Below are 20,913 nucleotides of genomic sequence, written 5' to 3'. Positions count from 1 at the left end.
CCTCTCTTGAATAAAGTCTCTAACTGCTGAAGATTCGCATGAAGGATCAGTTAGGATGACTCCAATGTTCTGGTTAGTAGGGTCTCTACGTGTGGATAAGCTCCAGCGGTATGATGTGATTTGCTGTGTCCTCAAGGGGCCTTACACTCCGAAAGTCTCACTAAACTAAAGAAGCTTTTCAAAAATAACAAAAGGATAGGGTTTGCAAGAGGTCTAATCTAATCTAACCCTAAGAATGACTTCATGTGGACAAGACTTGGCAAGATTCTACCAACTTCAATTTCGCCATAAAATAACAACTCAATTGAAATTGATGCGATCTTCTAAGGTAACAAATGATTTTCAACACATCAAAGATCAAAGACACTACCACGAAGGTACATATCCAAGATACAATAATGATTGAAGGTTAAGTGATTCAAATATCTCCAGTCGACCACGCAAGGCGTTCCTACAATCAGCAAGAAGCTAGTGATTTGGATTACGAATCCTACCAAAGATCAAGTCTCACACTATGTCCTTCAAATTAACACACTACTTTGATTGAGCATGATTCAAATGAATTGAACAACCATGAAGATAACCAAGAAAGTTGCAACAAAACACCATAACTTCAATATTTCATTGATTTCAAAGTCATCATGTACAACAATTGCTTGAATTCCTTTCCTCAAACTCAATCTTGCTACAAAAATAAATTGCTTCTAAACTCTAATCTCTCTAATACATCAAACTCTCTCTCTAATCTCTTAACTATCTCTATTACAAATGAAATGAAAATGAGGGTATAAATAGCATCCTCAATTACAATGAATGGTCCAGATTGAAAGCAGATCAACGGTCAAGCTCATGACACCTAAACCCTAATTAGGGTTTGTTACAAATAGCCTCCTTTTATTGCACAACATTAAATGCATAGCCAATTATAAATTTGGCACGAAAATCTAGGAGACATAGACCAATGGCAATTAAGGTGCCATGTCATCTATAACAACCTCTCATCTAGAATCTTATTCCCTTTCCAATGCTCCTTTTTAGCATATGCAATGAATCTTGATACGATTCCTTCAATCTCAGCAATTGGAATCTCGGGAAGATTCTTCATACTTTCTTCCAAGTGGATGACCTGATCGAATGCATCTAGAAGAGCTGCGTCCCAAGTAGATTCAAGTTCCTTTGTTCTTTCAATCAGGAGCATGGTGGCAAACATCTGATCATATTGCTCGTCTGTGATATTAGTGTCCTTGCAAAAGATGACCTTGATTCTATCCTCTAATTCCTGCATATCCACATCTGTCTCGACCTCGATCCTTCTGCCAAGAATGGTACGAAGTATCTCAAATACTCTGTCCTGGATCGGATTGATCATCTCCTCAACTTGACTACATCTAGTACTGATGTCCTCAAAGAAAACACTCTTCATATGGAGTAAGGTTGACCACTGAAGCAAACTGTGAGGTCCTCCATCCATGATCTTTTCCTGCGCTAAGACCTTCCTTGATGTGTGTCTAATTACTTTCAAGACAGGAATGATAACATCTTTAGTATGAGCAAATGCGGCTACTGTTATCATCAAATTGTGGATTATCTCAAGAACCTGGATAGCTTGATGAATAATCTTCATCATCCTTGTTACAAATTCTACGGCAATTGTATGAGATTTATCCATCCAAGTACTCGTACGCTGGACCATATTCCTGAATCTTTCTGCCTCATTAATTGATTGAAGGGGAAGTGCCTGTATAGGTGATCTAGCTGGATCCTGACGTCCCAAAGGTTCTTTGAGATGATTGAAATATGTCCTCCATGCACCGACCTCTCTCTCAAGCTTTCTATTCTTCTCCATTTCTTCTCTAAGCTTGTCTTTCAATGCCTCAAATGAATTGGTGGCATCATCTAGTGTCTGCTCAGCTGTGGATGGTCCTAGCTCAAAAGTCTGTATATCATATTCCTCTGCTAGGATCTCACCTTCATATTTGTCTACTGCCGGTGTAGCTATCTGCAGTTTTCTGGATCCAGTCTCATCTCTTATCATCTTGGACATCTTGGTAGCCTTTCTCTTCTTTGTTACTTCGTGTGAACGTCCAAAAAGGCTCTCTAAATCAATTATATTATCTTCGTCCTCTATCACGATCACCTTGGTTAATCTTTCCTTCAACCAATCTGGGATGGCTGATCTTGTCTCTTTGACCTATATTTCCTTATGCACTATTTCTTCTTCTCTGTGAGGAGATGTTACTTCGTCATTATTCTTGTCTTCATGTAATTCATAATCTTGGAGAGATCCACTTGGTGACCCTTGAGGTACCTGTCCTTCTTTATCATTCTGAACCATCGACTCCATGGATTCTTCCACTTGAAGTGTCCTCTTCTCTGGTCTAGAAGAAGTACCGGATGAACGATCTCGGCTGGCCTCTTGTTTCTTCTTGGTTCTCTCTTTCCAGGTCTTTCTTTCCTCTTCGAGCCTCTTGGATGGAGATCGCCTTCACTTGCACTTCGAAAGTTGCCTTCATTTGCATTTCTGGGATTAGGATTACCTTCGCTTATACTAGCTCCACCCTCGGCTGGTTTCTCTTCCAAAGTGAAAGTCATAGTTATGCCTTGCTCTCTCAACTTCTGATGCTGTACGTCAACCCATCTGCGAGTACAAGACAAGACTAGAGCCATCAAAGCATCTAAATCCACAACCTCAGGCTCATTCCAATCTAACCTTATTGATTTGCTTTCTCGATCATAGGATGACTGGAGATATTTGCCACTGTCCTGAGCTTGGTCGGCCACTCTGTAAATCTTGCATTTTCTGATGAAATCCAAAGGCAATCTAGAATGCATCTTTCTTTTTACTTCAAGATCATCCAAGAGATTCATCATAAAATCTTCAATCTGGTACTCATGCTTAAACTTCCTACCGACTGTCTCTTCTAAATATCCATGTGGATCAAAGCTTTCTCTCAAAGCAAAGGATGAAAAAGAATACAAGGCTAACTCCTTCTCTGCGTCATCCATAGCTAAAGCATTAGGACATACCTCAACTGAATTGCCCAAAATGATAGGTACCGGAACTCCATTTCCATGTCTGTGTCTGAATGCCTTCGCATAAGCTGCCAACTGTCTTGTTACCTCAAGTAACACTATTCTGTCTGTCGGATATCTCGGCAACATGTATGGAGGTGAAGGACATCCATGAACTTTGATATAAGTAAACTTCGGAAATTGGATAAACCAAGCACCGTACCTCTTTACTAGTTCCTGTGCATCCTGAGATAATCTGTTGTGAATCCCACCTTGCAATGTCCTTGTGATGTTCATCGTGAAGGTATCATTAACTAATTTGTAGTTGCTTCCTGGCGGATGATGCAAGTGAACATAGGAATCACAAACTCTGACCTCGCCGGGTCCTCTTCCAATCACTCCTCTGTGAGGTAGTCCTGCGTACTCAAAGCTCCTAATCAAAGCATATATGACGTATGAACTCATGTGGAAGGACTTGGTAGCCTTTAGTCTCCTCAACTGTACGTCCAAGCAGTGGCTAATCATTCTAGCCCAATGTATTGTTCCTTTCCCTTGAACGATCACCTGGATGAAGTAGAACATCCACTTCTCAAAATAGAAGGCGTGAGGGGCTCCTGTAACTTGGTTGAGCATTGTGATCAAATCTCTGCACTCCTCCTGGAAATCAATCCTGTGCGGTGTGTTCGGGATCTTGCTCAGGCGAGGACGGCTCTTGAGTAACCAGCTCTTGTTAATTATGCTTAGACAGGCATCTGGATCATCCTCGTACATTGACCTGGCTCCTTCTATGCTCTTGTATATCATGTCTCTGTGCTCTGGAAGATGGAAAGCCTCACTTATAGCTTCCTCTGAAAGATACGCCAAAGTGTTTCCTTCCTTGGACACGATCGTTTTGGATTGAGGATCATAATGACGAGCACACTCGATCATCAACTCATGACACTGTACTGTTGGAGGGAAGCCGGCCGCCTTAATGATGCCACTTTCAATTATCCTCCAGGCGACAGGTGATGGCTTGCCAATGTAAGGGACATCTCAAAACTTTTTCGTGCTGAAGTTGCCCAAGTTAGTATCTCCAATGTTGCTCCATTTAGACACGATCTTGGTCTCCACTTCTTCGGTCTTTTGATCTTCCTTCATGAGAGCTGGACAACTGGTGGATGCTCCCGCCTTCGGGGTCGCCATACCTACACAACATTTCATAATGAGAAACTAGATTTTGCAATGCATAACTAGATTAGATTAAATTTTAGGAAACATCATGATAAGTCTTTGAGTTATCATTTCCTAAAAAACGATTGAGCTAGGGGAATTCAAAACTTCAAAATTCAAAATCTAGGCTATGACGATTAACGCTAAAAATTAAAACAATAAAACCATATCGCCATACCTCACTAGAGAGCTAACTCTAGAATGCAAAATAGAGGAATTCGCCTAGGAAAAATTAACATTAGATAGTCTTTTCCACGTGATCTTCAAGTGAACGTCTTTCTTATTAATTTCGCCACCCTTGGAGATGTCTTTGATGTGGTCTTTGGCAAGTTCGCCTTAATTCAAACTTCAAGTTCGCACCTCCTTGGATAATACTTCGCACCTCCTTGCTTGAAATAAAATTCGCACCACCTTGAATACAATTCGCACCTCTCCCTTGTCCTCCTCCAATCGCATGTAAAGATGATTAAACGATGACGTAAAAATGCAATCTTTCACCTCCCTTTATAGGCGCTCATACCACAATTACCTTGAGGCCGACTTGTATAAAATTAGGCAATTTAAGATGATTTTAAATAAATAACAAAGGCCGACCTTATAATCCAAGCGCTCCATTTGATTTTTTATTAATTAATAATTAATTAATTAATTAATTGCCATCGTTTTTTAACAAATTCGATTTTTTTACAAGGCAAAAAATAATTAATTAATATTTAGCGCAAATTTTAAATGCTAATTTAATTGAATTTTTAAATTTATCGAATTTAGCATTTAAAATAAATTCAAAAAAAATGTTTGCTTTGGCGCCAAAATTTGAAGATGAAAAATACAAACCTCATCGCCCTGGTCCCTGACTGAGGGACAGGAGCGATCTATCAACTTGGTCTTGATTCTCGTGCTTTGGACGTTTAAAATCTCCATCCTTACGTTGAAACTGGCGCTTTTGCAAGGGATTTCGAACTTGAGTGACTTGACTTTGAAAATGAATGTCCTTTAGATGTGATATCGCCCTGGTCCCTTGATGAGGGACAGGAGCGAACCCTACGTTCTTACTTGAAATTCTTCGTTCTTGATTTTAACTCCTCGTTCATTACCTTTCAAACGACGTTTTAAACCCTTTGCAACTTTGTTTTGACATGATCTTCGAAGGATAACAAGTGTTTTAGCAAATATCGCCCTGGTCCCTTGGTGAGGGACAGGAGCGATCTCCATGTTCTAGTCAACATTCTTCGTACTTAACCTTTAACTTCTTGTTCATTGCCTTCCAAACGACGATATTGATCTTGTGCGACCTTGTTTTGACATGCTTTTGAAGGAAAATGAAGGATCTTGTGAGAATCGCCCTGGTCCTTGCCTGAAGGACAGGAGCGATATAGCTTCCTTGGCTCAATTGATAGTCATTTGACGTTTGAAACCTTTGTATATCATCTTCTTAAGACACCTTAGACCTTTTACCACCTCGCACAACCTTGACTTAACGTGATTTTTGAGAGATTTGGCCAATATGGTAAATATCGCTCTGGTCCCTGACTGAGGGACAGGAGCGAACTTCAATGTCCTGGGCTCATGCTTGCTTTTAACAACTTGCCATTACTTTCATCGTGTAAAATGAAGTCCTTTGATCCTTCTTGGTTGCTTAATACTTGTTAAACTTTCAAAATCTAGGCCTTTATGAAAATTTCGCTCTGGTCCTTGCCTGAGGAACAAGAGCGAACTGGGTGTCTTGGTGTAATTCCTTCAACATTGGCGACTTTGGATACTTCGTTCTTCATTGAGATGCCTTAAAACGTCCTCACCACCTTGTACTTCGTCTTGGAGTGTCTTGAACTTGGAGGAAAGGCAATATAACCATCATATCGCCCTGGTCCCTGACTGAGGGACAGGAGCGATCTTGCTCTTGTAGGCTGCATCTCACTTTACTAACTTCAAAAATTATCTTCAATGGTCTTGTAGTGCTCCGTTTCACTCATCCATGCCTTGGAATTTGCTCTTACTTGGCAAGAAATTTGTCTAAGGTAAAAATCGCTCTGGTCCCTGACTGAGGGACAGGAGCGAACTTGGGCATTTGGGTCCCTTGTAGATGTTTGGTAATCTTCAATTTGTCTTCAACGGGTTCAATTCACCTCCTTTCTTGCCTTCAAACATAAAACTTGCTTGATCTTTGTTTAAAACATGCCTTATGAAGAATTTCGCTCTGGTCCCTGGGAGAGGGACAGGAGCTACAATGGATTTCGCCCTAGTCCCTGACTGAGGGACAGGAGCGATTTTGCATATTTGGTCCACTTTTCTTCATGTTTGTGCCTTCAAATTATATTCATCTGGCAAAATGCACTCCCTTGGATCTCTCCAAATCGTCAAGTTGTTAAAATCCTGCAAGGACGAGGTGATGTTTGATTTTAAGCTTCGGTCCTTCACTGAGGGACAGGAGCGATTTTGCTTCCTGAGGCATTTTTGTGTTCGTGAAATTCTTCAATTTATATTCAACGGAAAGATCACGCCTTTCTCTACTACTTCCATTCGAAAAATCATCTTGATCCTGCAGAGATAGTAAGATTTTTGAAAACGAGCTCCGGTCCTTCACTGAGGGACAGGAGCGATTTTGCTCCTACAGGCCAAAATATCATGATTTCACAAGTTTAATCACTTCACAAGGCAAAAACAAATCATTCCCCATGCCCAGGATCAGAAATAAAAAAACTCAAAATTTAGGTCAAAATTACTCAATTGAATAAAATTCACATTTTCATCATCAACACTTAGACAAATTAAGACTCTGCACTCAAAAATCCAATTGAAAATAGACCATTCTGGCGAATTCATTCCATTCAAAATTGCATCCTACAAAAGGAAGCTTAAAAAGCTCTCAAGACTGACTGGACTCTGGCCTGAAAAGACAGTAACGGGAACCCTAAGGCTTGACCCTAAATCCAGACAACTGACAGACTACCAAAACCCTAAAAAGCAGAGCGAAAGGCGAGCAAAAACGAGCAAAAAGAGGGGGTCCCCATTTTAAATGGGGCGATGTGTGAAATGGTCACAACAGGCGGTCAGTCAGTTAGTCGTCCCGAAGGGCAATTGGACGCGACGGTTGGTCACACCCCTTCGGGTATTAAATATTGCGTACCTTTCCTTCGAAGTGGATCATGATAGTAGTGTCAAATGTAATGTTATAAGCACTTGATGTACATGGACTGTTGAATTAATACAGAGATTGGTTATTTAATGTATTTCCATTATGTTTTGTGCATTTACTTTCTGTATTTCCATTATGTAATGTTATAAGCACTCGTTGCCCCTGGACCCCGTGAGGGGCGCTGCCCTTCAACCCCGCTTGGGTGCTGCCCCAGACCCCGTGAGGGGCGCTGCCCCTCGACCCCGCGGGGGCGCTGCCCCTTGACCCCGCTGGGGGCGTTGCCCGCAGACCCCTAGTTTATTTTTGAGCTACAGAATACCACGGGAAGTGTTGTGGTTGTCCGTACTGTGAGAAAGAAGCCTGCAACTAAGCATTGGCGGGGAAGCCATAAGCCGTAGAGGGAGACGGATTTGGAGGTTAGGAACAAATAGAGTTTGAGGGAAGGCGTTGCAGGTCCGCGCAGTTGTATGACACTAGGGAGTTATTCAGTTCAGTTTTTAGCCTTTGGGGAGTGTGATGGAGGATTTGAGGTGTCTCCTAGCCTTTGTGCCAGCGGGTTGTGGCCACCTCCAGGCATGGATGGTACGCTTTGAGGAACTTGGAGTATGTCTCAGCTGGACATGAGGTTGCCTTGGTGGATGCAGAGAGGGCTTGGGAGGAGCTGACCACCAGGTTGGAGGCAGTACTAGCGTGAGACGTAGCTCAGCGTACCCAGTAGTTGGATGCTGGGAGGGCAGCGCGGGTGGCTATCGAGGACAAATTGGCTAGGGAGACAGTATCATTTGAGTAGCAGTTGGTGGAGGCTGAGACTGAAAAGCGTGTTTTGCAAACAAGTTTGGTTTAGGCACAGGAGGACTTTGATGTCAAAGGGAGCACTAATGGTGAAATCCACACTTGAGCATCAGATGGTAGCAGACAAGGGTTTTCCGGCGAGGACGCAGCAAGTGTATAAGTTCCGGGCTCCACTGGCGTCAGTAGTTCCTGCCATTCATCTTTATTTTGTATTAAGTCGTCCGGAGTCGACTTCTTTTCTTGGGGGGATGATGTTGCCGGGAATAATCATTATGTTATGTTGTCATATTATGTTTATGTTGTCGTCGGTAATAATGAGTTACGGCGGTCAGTTAGTTAGTCGTCCCGAAGGGCAATTGGACGCGACGGTTGGTCGCACCCCTTCGGGTATTATATATTGCGTACCTTTCCTTCGAAGTGGATCATGATAGTCGTGTCAAATGTAATGTTATAAGCACTTGATGTACATGGACTGTTGAATTAATACAGAGACTGGTTATTTAATGTATTTCCATTATGTTTTGTGCATTTACTTTCTGCATTTAACCGTTTACCGGAGAGGGCAAACATCATTCAACATTATACACACAAAAAGCTAACCAAAACTTCTTTTGAGCCCTAGTGTTCAAGAGTGCAACTTTGAGGATGAAAACCCATGGATCTATTGGATGTCAAACGACAACCCTTTGGTTTCAAGGATCGAAGAACAAAACCGCTTTGTCCTTGTGGGACAGTATCATAGTGATATTGAGTTTGCACTATATTGAAGTTGTTGCGAGTTTTAGTATTGTATTCTTAGTCTGTTGTTGCGGCTATGGAGCCATGTTCTATTTTTATTGCAGTTATTGTATTATTTGTTGTTGTAACAATTTGTAATGTATCTGAAATCTCAATAATAGTAAGAAATATTGAGTTTATTCAACCTTGTTGGCATTATTTGTAATTTTGTGTTTACATTTGAATCTGTAGTCTATCGTCTTTTTGTGGACCGGCCAATAATATTAGGTTTGCAAATGTGAATAAGAAACTATTGGAGAGGGACCAAAAGTAGTAAATGTGACTAAAAAACTACTTACAAATGCAAATAAGTTATTGGAGTGGTAGAGCAGAGATCATAAGCCAAAGCCATTATTTGTATTTCTCTCTCCGATTCCAAGTTACATCATACAGATCTAGGAAAATCATCCAAGGAATTTTGGGAAAAATTGAATAAACTATTTGGAGCAAAAATGGTTAATGTAAACTTTGCTATAAAGCTTCGGTTATTCAAATTTAAGATGGTGAGTCATGATGGCTAGCCACATAAGCTATCTGAGATCTCTGATTAGACAACAAGTAGAAGTGCATGCTACAATAAATGACAAGGATGTGAAAACCATTTTGTTAAATAGTATGCCTTCTAAATATTCCAATGCCATTTACTCTGAATCAGGTGCCTTGTCAAACTTTGGAGATGTGACTTCAATCCTCTTAGCCAAAAAGAAAAGGGTACAACTAAAGGAGTAACAAAAAACGATTCTCAACTTGAGCATGTTTTATGTTCAAAAAACAGTGATTGGAGATTAGATAAAATCAAAGAGAAGACGGATTGTTATTAATGCAAGTAAATAGGTTATACAACCTAGAAATATAGAATCAATGATGTTCAAGAGAGAAAAGTAGCCATCGTTGAAACTTCAGTGTTGTTGACAGCTGTGAAAAATCCATTGATGAAGAATAAATATATTGAGAAGCCTGCACATTGAAGATAAGAAGGGATCTAGTGTAGATAAAGCCCAATATGGATGGCTGCCCAAATAGTTAAAGAGTTTGTGTATCTTGGACATTATACCCTTATGAGGGTCATGAAGAGCATTGTGGACGTAGCTCAACATGGATGGTTGTCCAATAATTTGGGAGTTTCAAGGAGATGGAACATAAGAATTGGGGAATTTAGCCTAGGAGCTACACCGTATGAGCGTTATGAGATGAGTTGATGGAGTTCTACTTATCCAAGAACTCATTTCAAAGAGAAGCTTTTGAAGAATATGTGGAGTTGTTTTTATTCTCTTCTAGTTTCTTTTCACTTTCAATAAGTACTATATGCCTTAAGAGGGGTTGTAAGAAATTTGCAATATAAGATTTACCTTTTGTAATAAAGACAACCTATTTGCTATTATATTATAAAGGTTAGTTATTAAGTTATTGTTAATTACATCTCTCACATTAATTATAAGGAGATGAACCTCTGTAATAAGCACATCAATATTTCTTAATATAATATATTTGTATTTCAGATTTCAATTTTTTACCCTCTTGAGAGTTGGGAAAGAGGAGAGAAAAAGGGAAATTGGTATCCATTTTTATTTTAGGCTGAAGGCATAGTTGAAATTTGAGAGACGTTTGAAAAGCTGCTTTCAGAGGCAGTTGTTAGAGAGCATGACAGAGGGCAATCTGTGGGTGTTGTGAGAAGAAAGAGTGCTATCATTTAGTCCAATGGATTGGCAATTGATTGAAGGTGCCTCCAATCATCCTTGCATTTTTAAATCCATGACAAACAGTTATTCTTTCCAGTTTAATCTCTATTTTTATTATTTTGAATTTGGTGTTGTTTTCTTTTTTGCAAATTTCATTCTTTTGTGTATTACTCTGTTGCTTCATTTGTCTCTAATTTTATGCACATAGAAAAATATGGCATAAAATTCAAACAACTTCATGGTTCATTTGCATATGAGGATTAGGAATTTCTTTGTTATTGTATGATTAATCAGTGCATGCCAATGGTAATTATTTGGGACAGAAAGTGTATTGTTGCAGTTGACTTTTTCTATCCAGTGGATTTTGCAAACAAACCACTGGCTCTGGGTGCACAAGTCTCCTTTCCCATCATTGTTATAGGAGTTGAAAAAAGAAAATGAGGACATTTGAAATTAAAATTTTAAGTTGAGAAACCAACCACAAAGAAACCAACCACAAACTTCCTCAATTAGTAATAGATTATATGCATTTTTTAGATTTATAATACTAAATAAAAATTATTCAGTGTAATTGCTCATTCTTGCCAATCTAGCTTGTGTATATGTATTGTAACAAATTATCAAGTATAAATCTCACCTTGGTAGGTTTGCAACCCTGTCTTATTGTTCTTAGTATTCTTGTATGTGTTACTTAAGTTAGATGCAAATAATGTTCTAACTTTATAAAAAGTAATCAGTGCAATTTTTTGCATTATTTGAATGTTTATTGATGACTTGCAAATATATGGTTATGGATAAGTAAATTATCAACTTTTTAGTGTTTTTTGCATTTTTAAAGATGAAAACAACTTAGGTATGTTTTATCAACCCGCCACAATCTCCTTAGGTTGCAAATGGTTTAAGAAGTCAAAACATTGATCTGAGTGAAATGGCTGATTTATGGATCGTGTTGAAAATCATGTCACCACAAATTCTCTTTAATGGATTTATAACAAGTATCACAATAGTAAAAAGTAGCTTTGTACTATGAGAACTAGGTTTTTTTTTACCTGAGCTCATTGTTAATGACTCAACTTTAACTAACTTACTTCTCTGTTTTAGGCAGTTTATGCATGCACATGTGGCACAGATGAAATTTATTTTGCCAGAAGGGCTGTTGCTTGAGAAGATTCTGGTTCATGATGAGAAAACTCTCTGCATGAAAGCTGACCTAAAAATCTCTCTCTTGCGTGATGCATTAAATAGTGTCAAAGAGAGACAGGTTTTTGGATTTGCCTCTAAAGTAAATACATCAAATTTGCGGAAGACATTTCATACACGCCTGGTAGAATTTGTGCAATCACATCCTGAGGTGAGGATAATAATGGAATTTGGGTATTTCTTCTTAGTTTTGTCAAAATTCTTAAAACCATTTTTACTTTAACCAGGTTATGATTTGTAGTCTTGATTTAATGCAGGGTGATGATGTTCCAGAAGGAATGTTGCCAGAACCTTTCAATAAAAAATGTCAGCTGACTCCTGCTACTAATCCTCCTCCAGTGCATGAGGAGGATGTAGCTTCTTCTAACATGTCTTCTCTTTTTCCCAAAAGCTTCCAGTTACATTTTTCAAAGAGAATCCTTACAGAACAATCATCTCTCAACTTATCATGTATTCTTGATCAAGACCAAAATTTGAAGCCTTCTGACATCCCCAAAGCAGGAAAACCAGATGGGTTTAATGCCGCTGTTACCCGCTCTGCTAATTCTCATTTTCCTGCAGGATTTAAGAGTAGCTTTGCAGCCAAATTTCATCAAACTGAAGTTTCTGAAATCAGCAATGACTTGAAGAAACCTAGCAAGGTAGATTGTTCCTTAATCTTGTAGTTTACCAATGCCACAGAAAGCATTCCTTCTGATCAATCTGAGACTCCTTGTAAGGTGTATGTCACCAAGAATGCTGCTGAAGCAAATAAACCCTGCAAAACAGTCAGTGTTTGAGAATACAAATTAGACCATATATAAAGATTGATTTTCCCCTACAACACCAGGGATTGCCCCTGATTCCTCTCCCTTCAAAACATTTTATTCTGTCTTCTGTAATCACAATACTCCTGCAATTAAGATCCCACTGAATATTTGCAGTAAGATTTCCATCAGTAAAAGGTCTCTCCGTTTTGAGAACTCTGAATGGTTCATTACATCAAGCCTCTCCGAACACAACCCTTAGATACTGACACTTCTATTCTCAGGTTGCTTTGAAGCATCAGATGCCCTATCAACATCTACCTCGCATGGATCAATGTTACTTTTTTTCTGGACATTGGAAGTTTGGTGTGAATGTTGGAGAGCAAGAACTGAGTTGCTTTTATTTGATGAGGAGTATGATCATTTGCATCAAATCTACATTTCTTGGGAGTGTGCAAGGGTGGAGTGCAAACGAAGACTTCCTCTGGAGTTTATGAATCAATTTGTTGATTGCAACCATCCTCAAGGAAAGTAACATTGATCCTTGCAAGGTAGATGTTGATAGAGCATCTGATGCTTCAAAGCAACCTCAGAATGGAAGTGTGAGTACCCATGGGTTGTGTTCAGAGCATAGAAACAAGACTCACCTAGACTCACCAAGACTTGGCAAGTCTGAGGTGAGGCACCCTCATCGAGTCTGGGAGACGCAGTTGCTTAGTCTTAGTGAGTCTAAAGCCTAAGACCTGGCCATTTTTATTTGTTTTTTACTTACAAAATTTCAATGCTTGTTTGGTTGATGACATGCCCATCTAGGATTTTAAAAAAATATGAAAATGGTGTGCGCTATGAAGGTCTGTGTGGTTTTGAAGGTCTTCATTTGGGCTTTGTGTGCGCTACGGGCTACCCCAAAACCCTTGTGAGGGGCATTGCTCCTCTACCCTGCTAGGGGCGCTTCCCCCAAAGGGGTGCTACCCCTCAACTCTATTTTGGTGTTGCTTCCCCATCAAACTACAAGTCTAAGCAAGTAATAGGCCAATGGTGAATCATGATCATAAAAATCTACAAAATACATATCCTTTGCTGCAAATCTCTGCATATTCACAGTGAAAGGCACAATCAAGGATTATCTTGTTTCATACATTGGACTACTTGTTCAGTATACAAGGACCACCATAGGCAAAGTTGGCATGCTACAGTCCTTGTACTGCTAAATACAAGTTAAGTCATAGTTGGTGAGAAATGTCATTTTCATAATGCAAAATTTATCAATCATACGTTGCATAGACAACTCATAGAAGAATCCCATCTATTTATCTTGCATAGATAACCATTTATCTTTTTATTTAACCACTCTTCTTTGTTAATGAGCTTATCAACAAAACATGCAGTCGTGAAGGGTTCAAAAATAATAATAATAAATTCCTCACTTGAATATACACACCAGTCATCAAGACATAAGCTAATATCATGGCTACATCATCATCCAGGATCTATCTTAGACGCCAACGCATGACTTGTCGTGATGTTGGGATGAGTAATGCAACCTCCTTTGAGCCATAAACTTATAATTTTAGTTCTGATATTTGTTTTGATGCCATGGTTTTCATATTCCATGAGTTTTGTATATATTTGACAACATTTATAAATGATATATTTAAATGTGTTAAAAACCTTCAGCTAAATTTTGCATTTTTAGTTATTTGATGAATTTTGATCGATGTATACTTGTATATGTGATCAAAGTAGCTTCTATTTGATGAGGTTATTGTGTCTTTATGGTTTATTTATTAAAGGGTGCATGAAACAAGTTTTAAATCCTTAAAAAATTCTGGATTTCTTGGGTTTTTCAATTTGCTGAGTCTGCACTGATTCTGGGTCCGAGTCCATAATTAGCTTGCCAAGTCCAAGTTTCGTAACACTAGTTCTTTGGGGCTTGATGTATTGAATCAATCAGAGTGACAAATTCTTCACACTTTCCCCCAAAATTGGTGCATGAGGTAAGATTATACCTTTTATGTGTTTGTTGACATGATTTATATTCATTTTGTGCTTGCTAGTGGCTACCAACTTTGCTCCAATTCTATCAGTTCTATATATGTTGTTCTGTAAACATTAATTTTATGAACTTGAAAGACATTACTTGTGGTCATATTTGAGTTATTACAGATTTAGCTGTTCTGCTGAAGTCTGTTTTGGCTGTGCTTAACTTCTGATCAGTTGCATACACTTTTTGTTTCGGATCCTGTTTCATGATAACAATTAAAGCTCATATATTAGCAGGTCCATGAGAGAGAAGTAAAAAATCTAGATGGTAGGTTGGGTGGATCAGCTGCTAAGAGTCATCAGCAGCAGATGCTTGCATGCTTGCCCAAACTCTTTAACATGATATGTGATATATTTCATTCAAGCAAGCGCTCAGTCCTCACACAGGAAGAACTTATTCACAAAATAATATCAAATCATTGTGATGTTACTGATAGAAGTGAGTAGACTTTTACTTAAATTTTGACCTTATGTTGCAAAGAATCTAATGCGCACTGTCTCATTTCATGCTTTTAAAATCCTTCTAGGTGAAGTTGAGGAGCAGCTGCTGCTCCTTCGAGAATTAGTTCCTGAATGGATTTCTGGAAGGACAGCCACTAGTGGTGATTTTATTTATAGGTAAGCTTTAATGTGAAAAGAATTAGAGAATTTTTTGTGGTGTTACTTGCATATGTGGATGGTGTTTTGATACAACCTTTTTGATTGTCTGCAGCATAAAAAGTAACATAGATTTGCGGACTACTCTTTCAAAACTTGTGCTGTCTACGAATAACAAAAATCAAGCTGGAAAGGCCCCTGGATAAAATATAGCCTTTCTGTAATTTTAAGTAAATCAAAATAAAAACATGGCTCTATTGGAACATTCATTTTTGGTTTTTCCAGCTACTTCTGGATCTGCTGCTCTAAATTCAAAAAATACATCCAAAATATTTTTTAAAAGAATTTAACAAAATTCTTTATTTGTAATCAATAGGACAGTTACCAGGGTTTTTAACAAACATTAAGATCAGTTCCAGTTAAAAGAAAGTAGAAGTAAAATAAACCCAAATGGCTGTATTTCATTATGAATTCAATTTGTTTGATAATTTGAGCACAAGGGAAAAGCACACCATCATCCTAATATAATTTGTAAATGGCACAACTTATAGCTATTGATACAAATATGAAGAACAGATAATATGTGTTGACGTATTCAGATAACTTTATTGTGAAATACTATATATGTGGAAAAAAAGTAACAATATCAGTGGCCTTTTCAGATATTGTATTATCTCTGAAAGGAGTTTTTGCTCAAACGCACGAATAAGTTTTTGCAACTGACAGTTTAACATCAAATATGATTGAATTTGTTCAGATGGCGAGCTGTAAGTGTAAAATCATTGTGGATACTTATATTATTCAACCTTATTCTCTATCTATTTGTGGTTTTGATAATGTTGGTAGATAATCGCTAGGTACAATAACCTTGCCTATTAAGGTAGGTCTCAATATTTTACTTACACCTATCCATGCCCCCTATACCCTCACATATAATCTTCTCCTACGAAGACCTTGGATTCATCCTATGCACACAACTAATAGAAAGCTTAATTTCATTAAGCCGATTGCGATATTGACTAACATGACGCGTTATGCGCTTTCGCAATTTCGCGCATGACCTCTTCAATGCATTCTCTACTACCACGAAGCAACGATGAAGACTAACACGGCGTGTAATATGCTTTCGCAATTTCGCAACTTCATGAGTCAATGCAATTTGTTGACCCGCGAGACAGCGATTGCGATTAACACACCATGTTAGGTGATTTCACACTTTCACACATGACCTGTTAAATGCATTCTCTATTACCGCGAAGCAGCGATTGCGACAAACACGGTGTGTGTGCTTTTGGAATTTCGCTACTTCACGGGTCAATAACATTTGTTGACCCGCAAGACAGCGATGGCGACTAACGCGTCGTGTTGTCTTCATTCACAGTTTCGTGCATGACCTTTTAAACGCACTCTCTACTACAACAAAACGGCGATTGTGACTAACACCGCGTGTCAGGTGCTTTCGCAATTTCACAACTTTGGGGGTTAATAACATTTGTTGACCCACGAGAAGACGTTATTGACTAACACGACATGTTAGGTTCTCTCGGACTTTCGTGCGTGACCTTTTAAACACATTCTCTACCACCGCGAAAACAACGATTGCCACTAACACAGTGTGTCAGCGCTTTCGCAATTTTGCGACTTCATGGATCTATACCATCTGTTGACCCACGAGACGTTGATATCGACTAACACGACATGTTAGGTGCTTTTGGAGTTTTGCGCCTGACCTGTTAAACGCATTATCTACCACTGCGAAACAACAATTGCAACTAACACGGGTTGTTATGCACTTTCGCGACTTCACAAGTCAAACCATTTGTTCACCCGCTGGACGACGATTGCGACAAAAACATAGGTTTTAAGCACTTTCGCAGTTTTGCGTGAATAGACATAGTTGGTTGCGACTTTCGCCGTTTTGCTACTTCGCGGATTAAGCCCAACATAACCTGTGAAACGACGATTATAACTAACGCAACTTGTTTTTGCGACTTCTAACCCTAACGCAACCTCTGTTTGTATAGTCGTATTATATCAACCGACCTGTGTGTGTATAGCTCCAAGTCATATTATATCAAGCAATATAAACTAATCGTAATAGCTTCAAACTAAAAATGCAAACCATAGTGATTTTAAACACAAAAGCCAAACCATATCACACAAATGATAAACTAACCTCAATGCAACTTTTCCCGCTTCAAGTACATCGAATCGCACCATGTTAGTCTTGTCTCTGACGAACGTACCAATTTTTGGAGCCTGTGCCCTCTTTTTTCCGTTGGGATGTCGTTTGAATGCGGTTTCTTCATTCACTTGCTTTTAATGTGCGTGTTATGCACAATAAACCATCGGTAACCACGAAGCCAGCCGCGGCCATCCTCCGGCATGTCCATATAATTTCACGTGGGCCCCAAGGAGTGAAACCGACAACTCGACGAACTCCACAAACAACTCCACGTCACATGTCGTGGGTTCAAGCACCGCGGCAAGTTGGCATGGTATGCATGTCTCGGACATGTATGTCGATGCATGTCATTGGTACGATAGGTCCATTTTGGAGCCATAATAGACGCGTCTGAGGTGTTGATGATACCATCCCTTATTGTTGGGTACAATATTACTTAAAGGTTTCCACGCTCAATATTAGGTAGGTTTTATATTGGTACAACATAGAGACTTTCAATGATCCATTTGGAATTCTAATGCATCAACTATAGAGACTATTTTCAATGATCCTTGCATGATCTCATAATGCACATCCCCATGGAACACTAAAAATTATAGATGATTATCCAAAACAACTAAAAAAAAAATGATCTTTAGGGGAGTCGTGCACCAACCAAAGGGAAAATAAAAATCTAGAATGTGGGGATATCGTTTGTCATGTTCAAGATTAGCCAAGGTTGTGACATTAAAGATGTAGTCACCTGCTTTCTCTTATATGGAATTCCAGGCAAGTTAAACCATTTTTATTTATTTATTTAGCTCTATAGAAATCAAATGATACATCTAAATCTACCCATCACTTGAATCAATGGAATAATCACAACTACATATCTATGGAAGAATGTGTTTGCTGGCTAGACTTATCCATTGAGAGTTGGATGACATAAAGCATCCAAATTGCAAACATTTGGGTTTGCTATAAAGATTATTTGCTATGGTGTAGAAAAGTGGATGACTCTACCTTAAACTCTCTATCTATATTTATGTATGTATTTGTATTGCAGTGAATAAATTAAGGTTTCACAAGTTATGCTTTGTAAACTAGGAAATGACCTAACTTTCACATTCATTACATTAAAAGGAGGATAAATACAATACAATATATCCAACTTCAATTCTTATTAAGAAGAAGATTGAATGCTCATTGTAGTCCTTAATTCTCCTTTTGTTTGACTTGAAAGTGTAATTAGAATTGTATAATTTGAATTTAGGGTAAATACTTGAGAATTTGAAGCAAACTGACCAAAACAGACAGATGTTTAAAATTTGTACTCAAAAGTTCAGCTAGATATTTTCGGACATGTAGTATAGATTCGTTTTGGTCCTCTGAATTTTGTTCCATCAAAAGTTTGACTTGTTCATCATCGTCAACTTTGTTGAAATCCCTAAGTACATCTCCTGAGTCAATTTCCAATATACAAAAAAGGGAAAATGTTGTGGATAGGGGTTTGCCTTAGGTCAAACCTCAGTTTAGAAATTAACCTTAAAATTGAAATAGTAATTGAAATGAAAATTGCAACAAGATGCTTTTCTTTTGAGGGAAAGGCCAAATCTGAAACAAAATGTTTGTAATTGAAATGTATACCTTGATAAAGTTTTGTTTGGATCCTCATGCAAAAGTTTTAGGACGTCTTTATAAAAAATTGATCATGGATGCCACCTTGAATGCTTGAATTGAACTTCACTTCTTCTCCAATGCTTGATGAATGTTTGAATGCTTGCTCACTTGAATTTGAAGTCTTGAATGAGGCTCTTAAAAGTTCTTAAATTGGGTTTCCAAATGAGATGCTTTCCCAGAAGAACGTTGCTACAAGAATCAACAAAGTCTACGAGTAGCTCACCCTCAACCTAACAAAAAAATCATTAGAGACCTAGTTGAACAAAGGAGGATAAATCCATCCTCCAAAAAACTCCAACAACACCAAAAGATGTAAAGACACGAAAATACAAGGGTTATATCAAAGCTCTCTTAACCTTCATTAGATACCACAGGTTTTTCCAAGCACCCATAATGTGAACATTGTGTTTGATTAATGATCTCAAAACCATAGCTGCAAGAATCTTGATGAGAAGCATAAAAGAATAATCTGGAACTAGAGGGTTTTGAAAGGCTCCCCAAACCTTCATATTGGGTTTTGACTTAGCTCCCAAAACCAACAAGTTGAACTCAACAAAAACAATCCAGCTGAAAGTCAGCACCCAACCACCAAAACTCTTAACCACCTCAATAGGAACTGAAGGGAAACAAACCTCCAACTAAACCAACCAAATACTGTTCAACCCCACCAAGCAACACCTCCTATGTTCTTCAGCAAAAACCATCTCCACCTCAATAGAAGATAGCTCCACCTCAATAGGGCTATCCAAAGAAGACCAAAGATGCCGATATAGAAAAACAAACCATACCAGCCAAGCACTGTCCACCTCAATGCAAGAGACCAAAGCCAAGACAACAGAAAGGGTAAATGAAGCCCCCTTCAAAGCAACACCAATAGGAAGAGCCCCCCTCCATAGGGCCATTGAGCAGAACCACAGAAGTAAGGACGTGAAGTGACAAACTCTGCACAAAAATGAACATGGGAACCAAACTATGGATCCCATCGAAACACACATGGGGATCAAAGGGAAACCCCACCATAGAGAAACCCCAACAAAATCCCTCCAAGAGGCAATGTCTAAAGAGGCCAACAAGGAGGACCATAGATGGTAGAACGGGACTAGTCAAACCTCAAACAAAGTAGAACAAAAATGGGAGCACCCATCCCCAAATAGGGGACCAGAGGAAAAAGTAGGGAGGCAGGCCAAACCCACCTCATCCATCCACCTCGTCTACAACACCTACAACATCTTCCCTGCTCGAAAGTCAGACCCTCGAGCCTCCTTCGCATTTGCACATGCTATGTCTTCGGCTCCCGCACATCTTCAAACCCCTGCACGCCTCACACAGGGCAAAGATCAGGCCAAAGACCACAACAACCGCAAGAAAGGAGGGGGGAACTCTCGCATCCTCATCAGCTTCGTCTTCAATTCCCTCTACGACAGAACCCCCAACACTGCTCCCACCACTCTCGCTTCTCTCGCTGCTCCCGCCACTCGAACCTCTGCACACCTCCTGCAGAATAGAAACCACGACATAAGGCAGAGGGGGGGATCATGCGAACCATCTTCCTTCGCATCATCGCCTTCCTCTCTCTCTCCAATACAACACCCTGCGGAAACCCCCACGCTCCTCCCGCTCTTCCCATTTCAAAACTATCGTGTAAAATTGAATATTGTTAATAAAAAATTTGCAAGTTGTTTAGTGGTAAGATGGGGAACTCATTAGAATGAATTACCCACTCTTGGGATAAGTTCACAAATGAAAAGTTGTTAATCAAATATTTGCCAAGTTGTTTAGTGGTAAGATGGGGAACTTATTAGAATGAATTACCCACTCTTGGGATAAGTTTACAAATGAAAAGTTGTTTAAACTATCTTTTATTGAGTTATGATTGGT

At 39.0% G+C, this 20,913-nt stretch overlaps 1 protein-coding gene across 1 annotated transcript in view; it reads left to right on the top strand.

The window, feature by feature from the left end:
* The window catches only part of LOC131054833 (CDT1-like protein a, chloroplastic), a 28,584-nt gene extending 12,851 nt beyond the window's left edge, over nucleotides 1–15,733 (top strand). The window contains exons 3-7 of the mRNA XM_057989447.2: nucleotides 11,707–11,956; nucleotides 12,063–12,446; nucleotides 14,832–15,033; nucleotides 15,122–15,212; nucleotides 15,307–15,733. Coding sequence (XP_057845430.2) covers nucleotides 11,707–11,956; nucleotides 12,063–12,446; nucleotides 14,832–15,033; nucleotides 15,122–15,212; nucleotides 15,307–15,397 — 1,018 coding nt within the window. The 3' untranslated portion in view covers nucleotides 15,398–15,733. The remainder of the gene's footprint in view (nucleotides 1–11,706; nucleotides 11,957–12,062; nucleotides 12,447–14,831; nucleotides 15,034–15,121; nucleotides 15,213–15,306) is intronic.
* The last annotated feature ends 5,180 nt before the right edge of the window (nucleotides 15,734–20,913 follow it).

The sequence above is a fragment of the Cryptomeria japonica genome, chromosome 6 (assembly GCF_030272615.1).
Source record: "Cryptomeria japonica chromosome 6, Sugi_1.0, whole genome shotgun sequence".
NCBI classification, from domain to species: Eukaryota; Viridiplantae; Streptophyta; class Pinopsida; order Cupressales; family Cupressaceae; genus Cryptomeria; species Cryptomeria japonica.
Note: the sequence above shows the minus strand (reverse complement) of the source record. Positions and strands in the feature narration are given on the sequence as shown.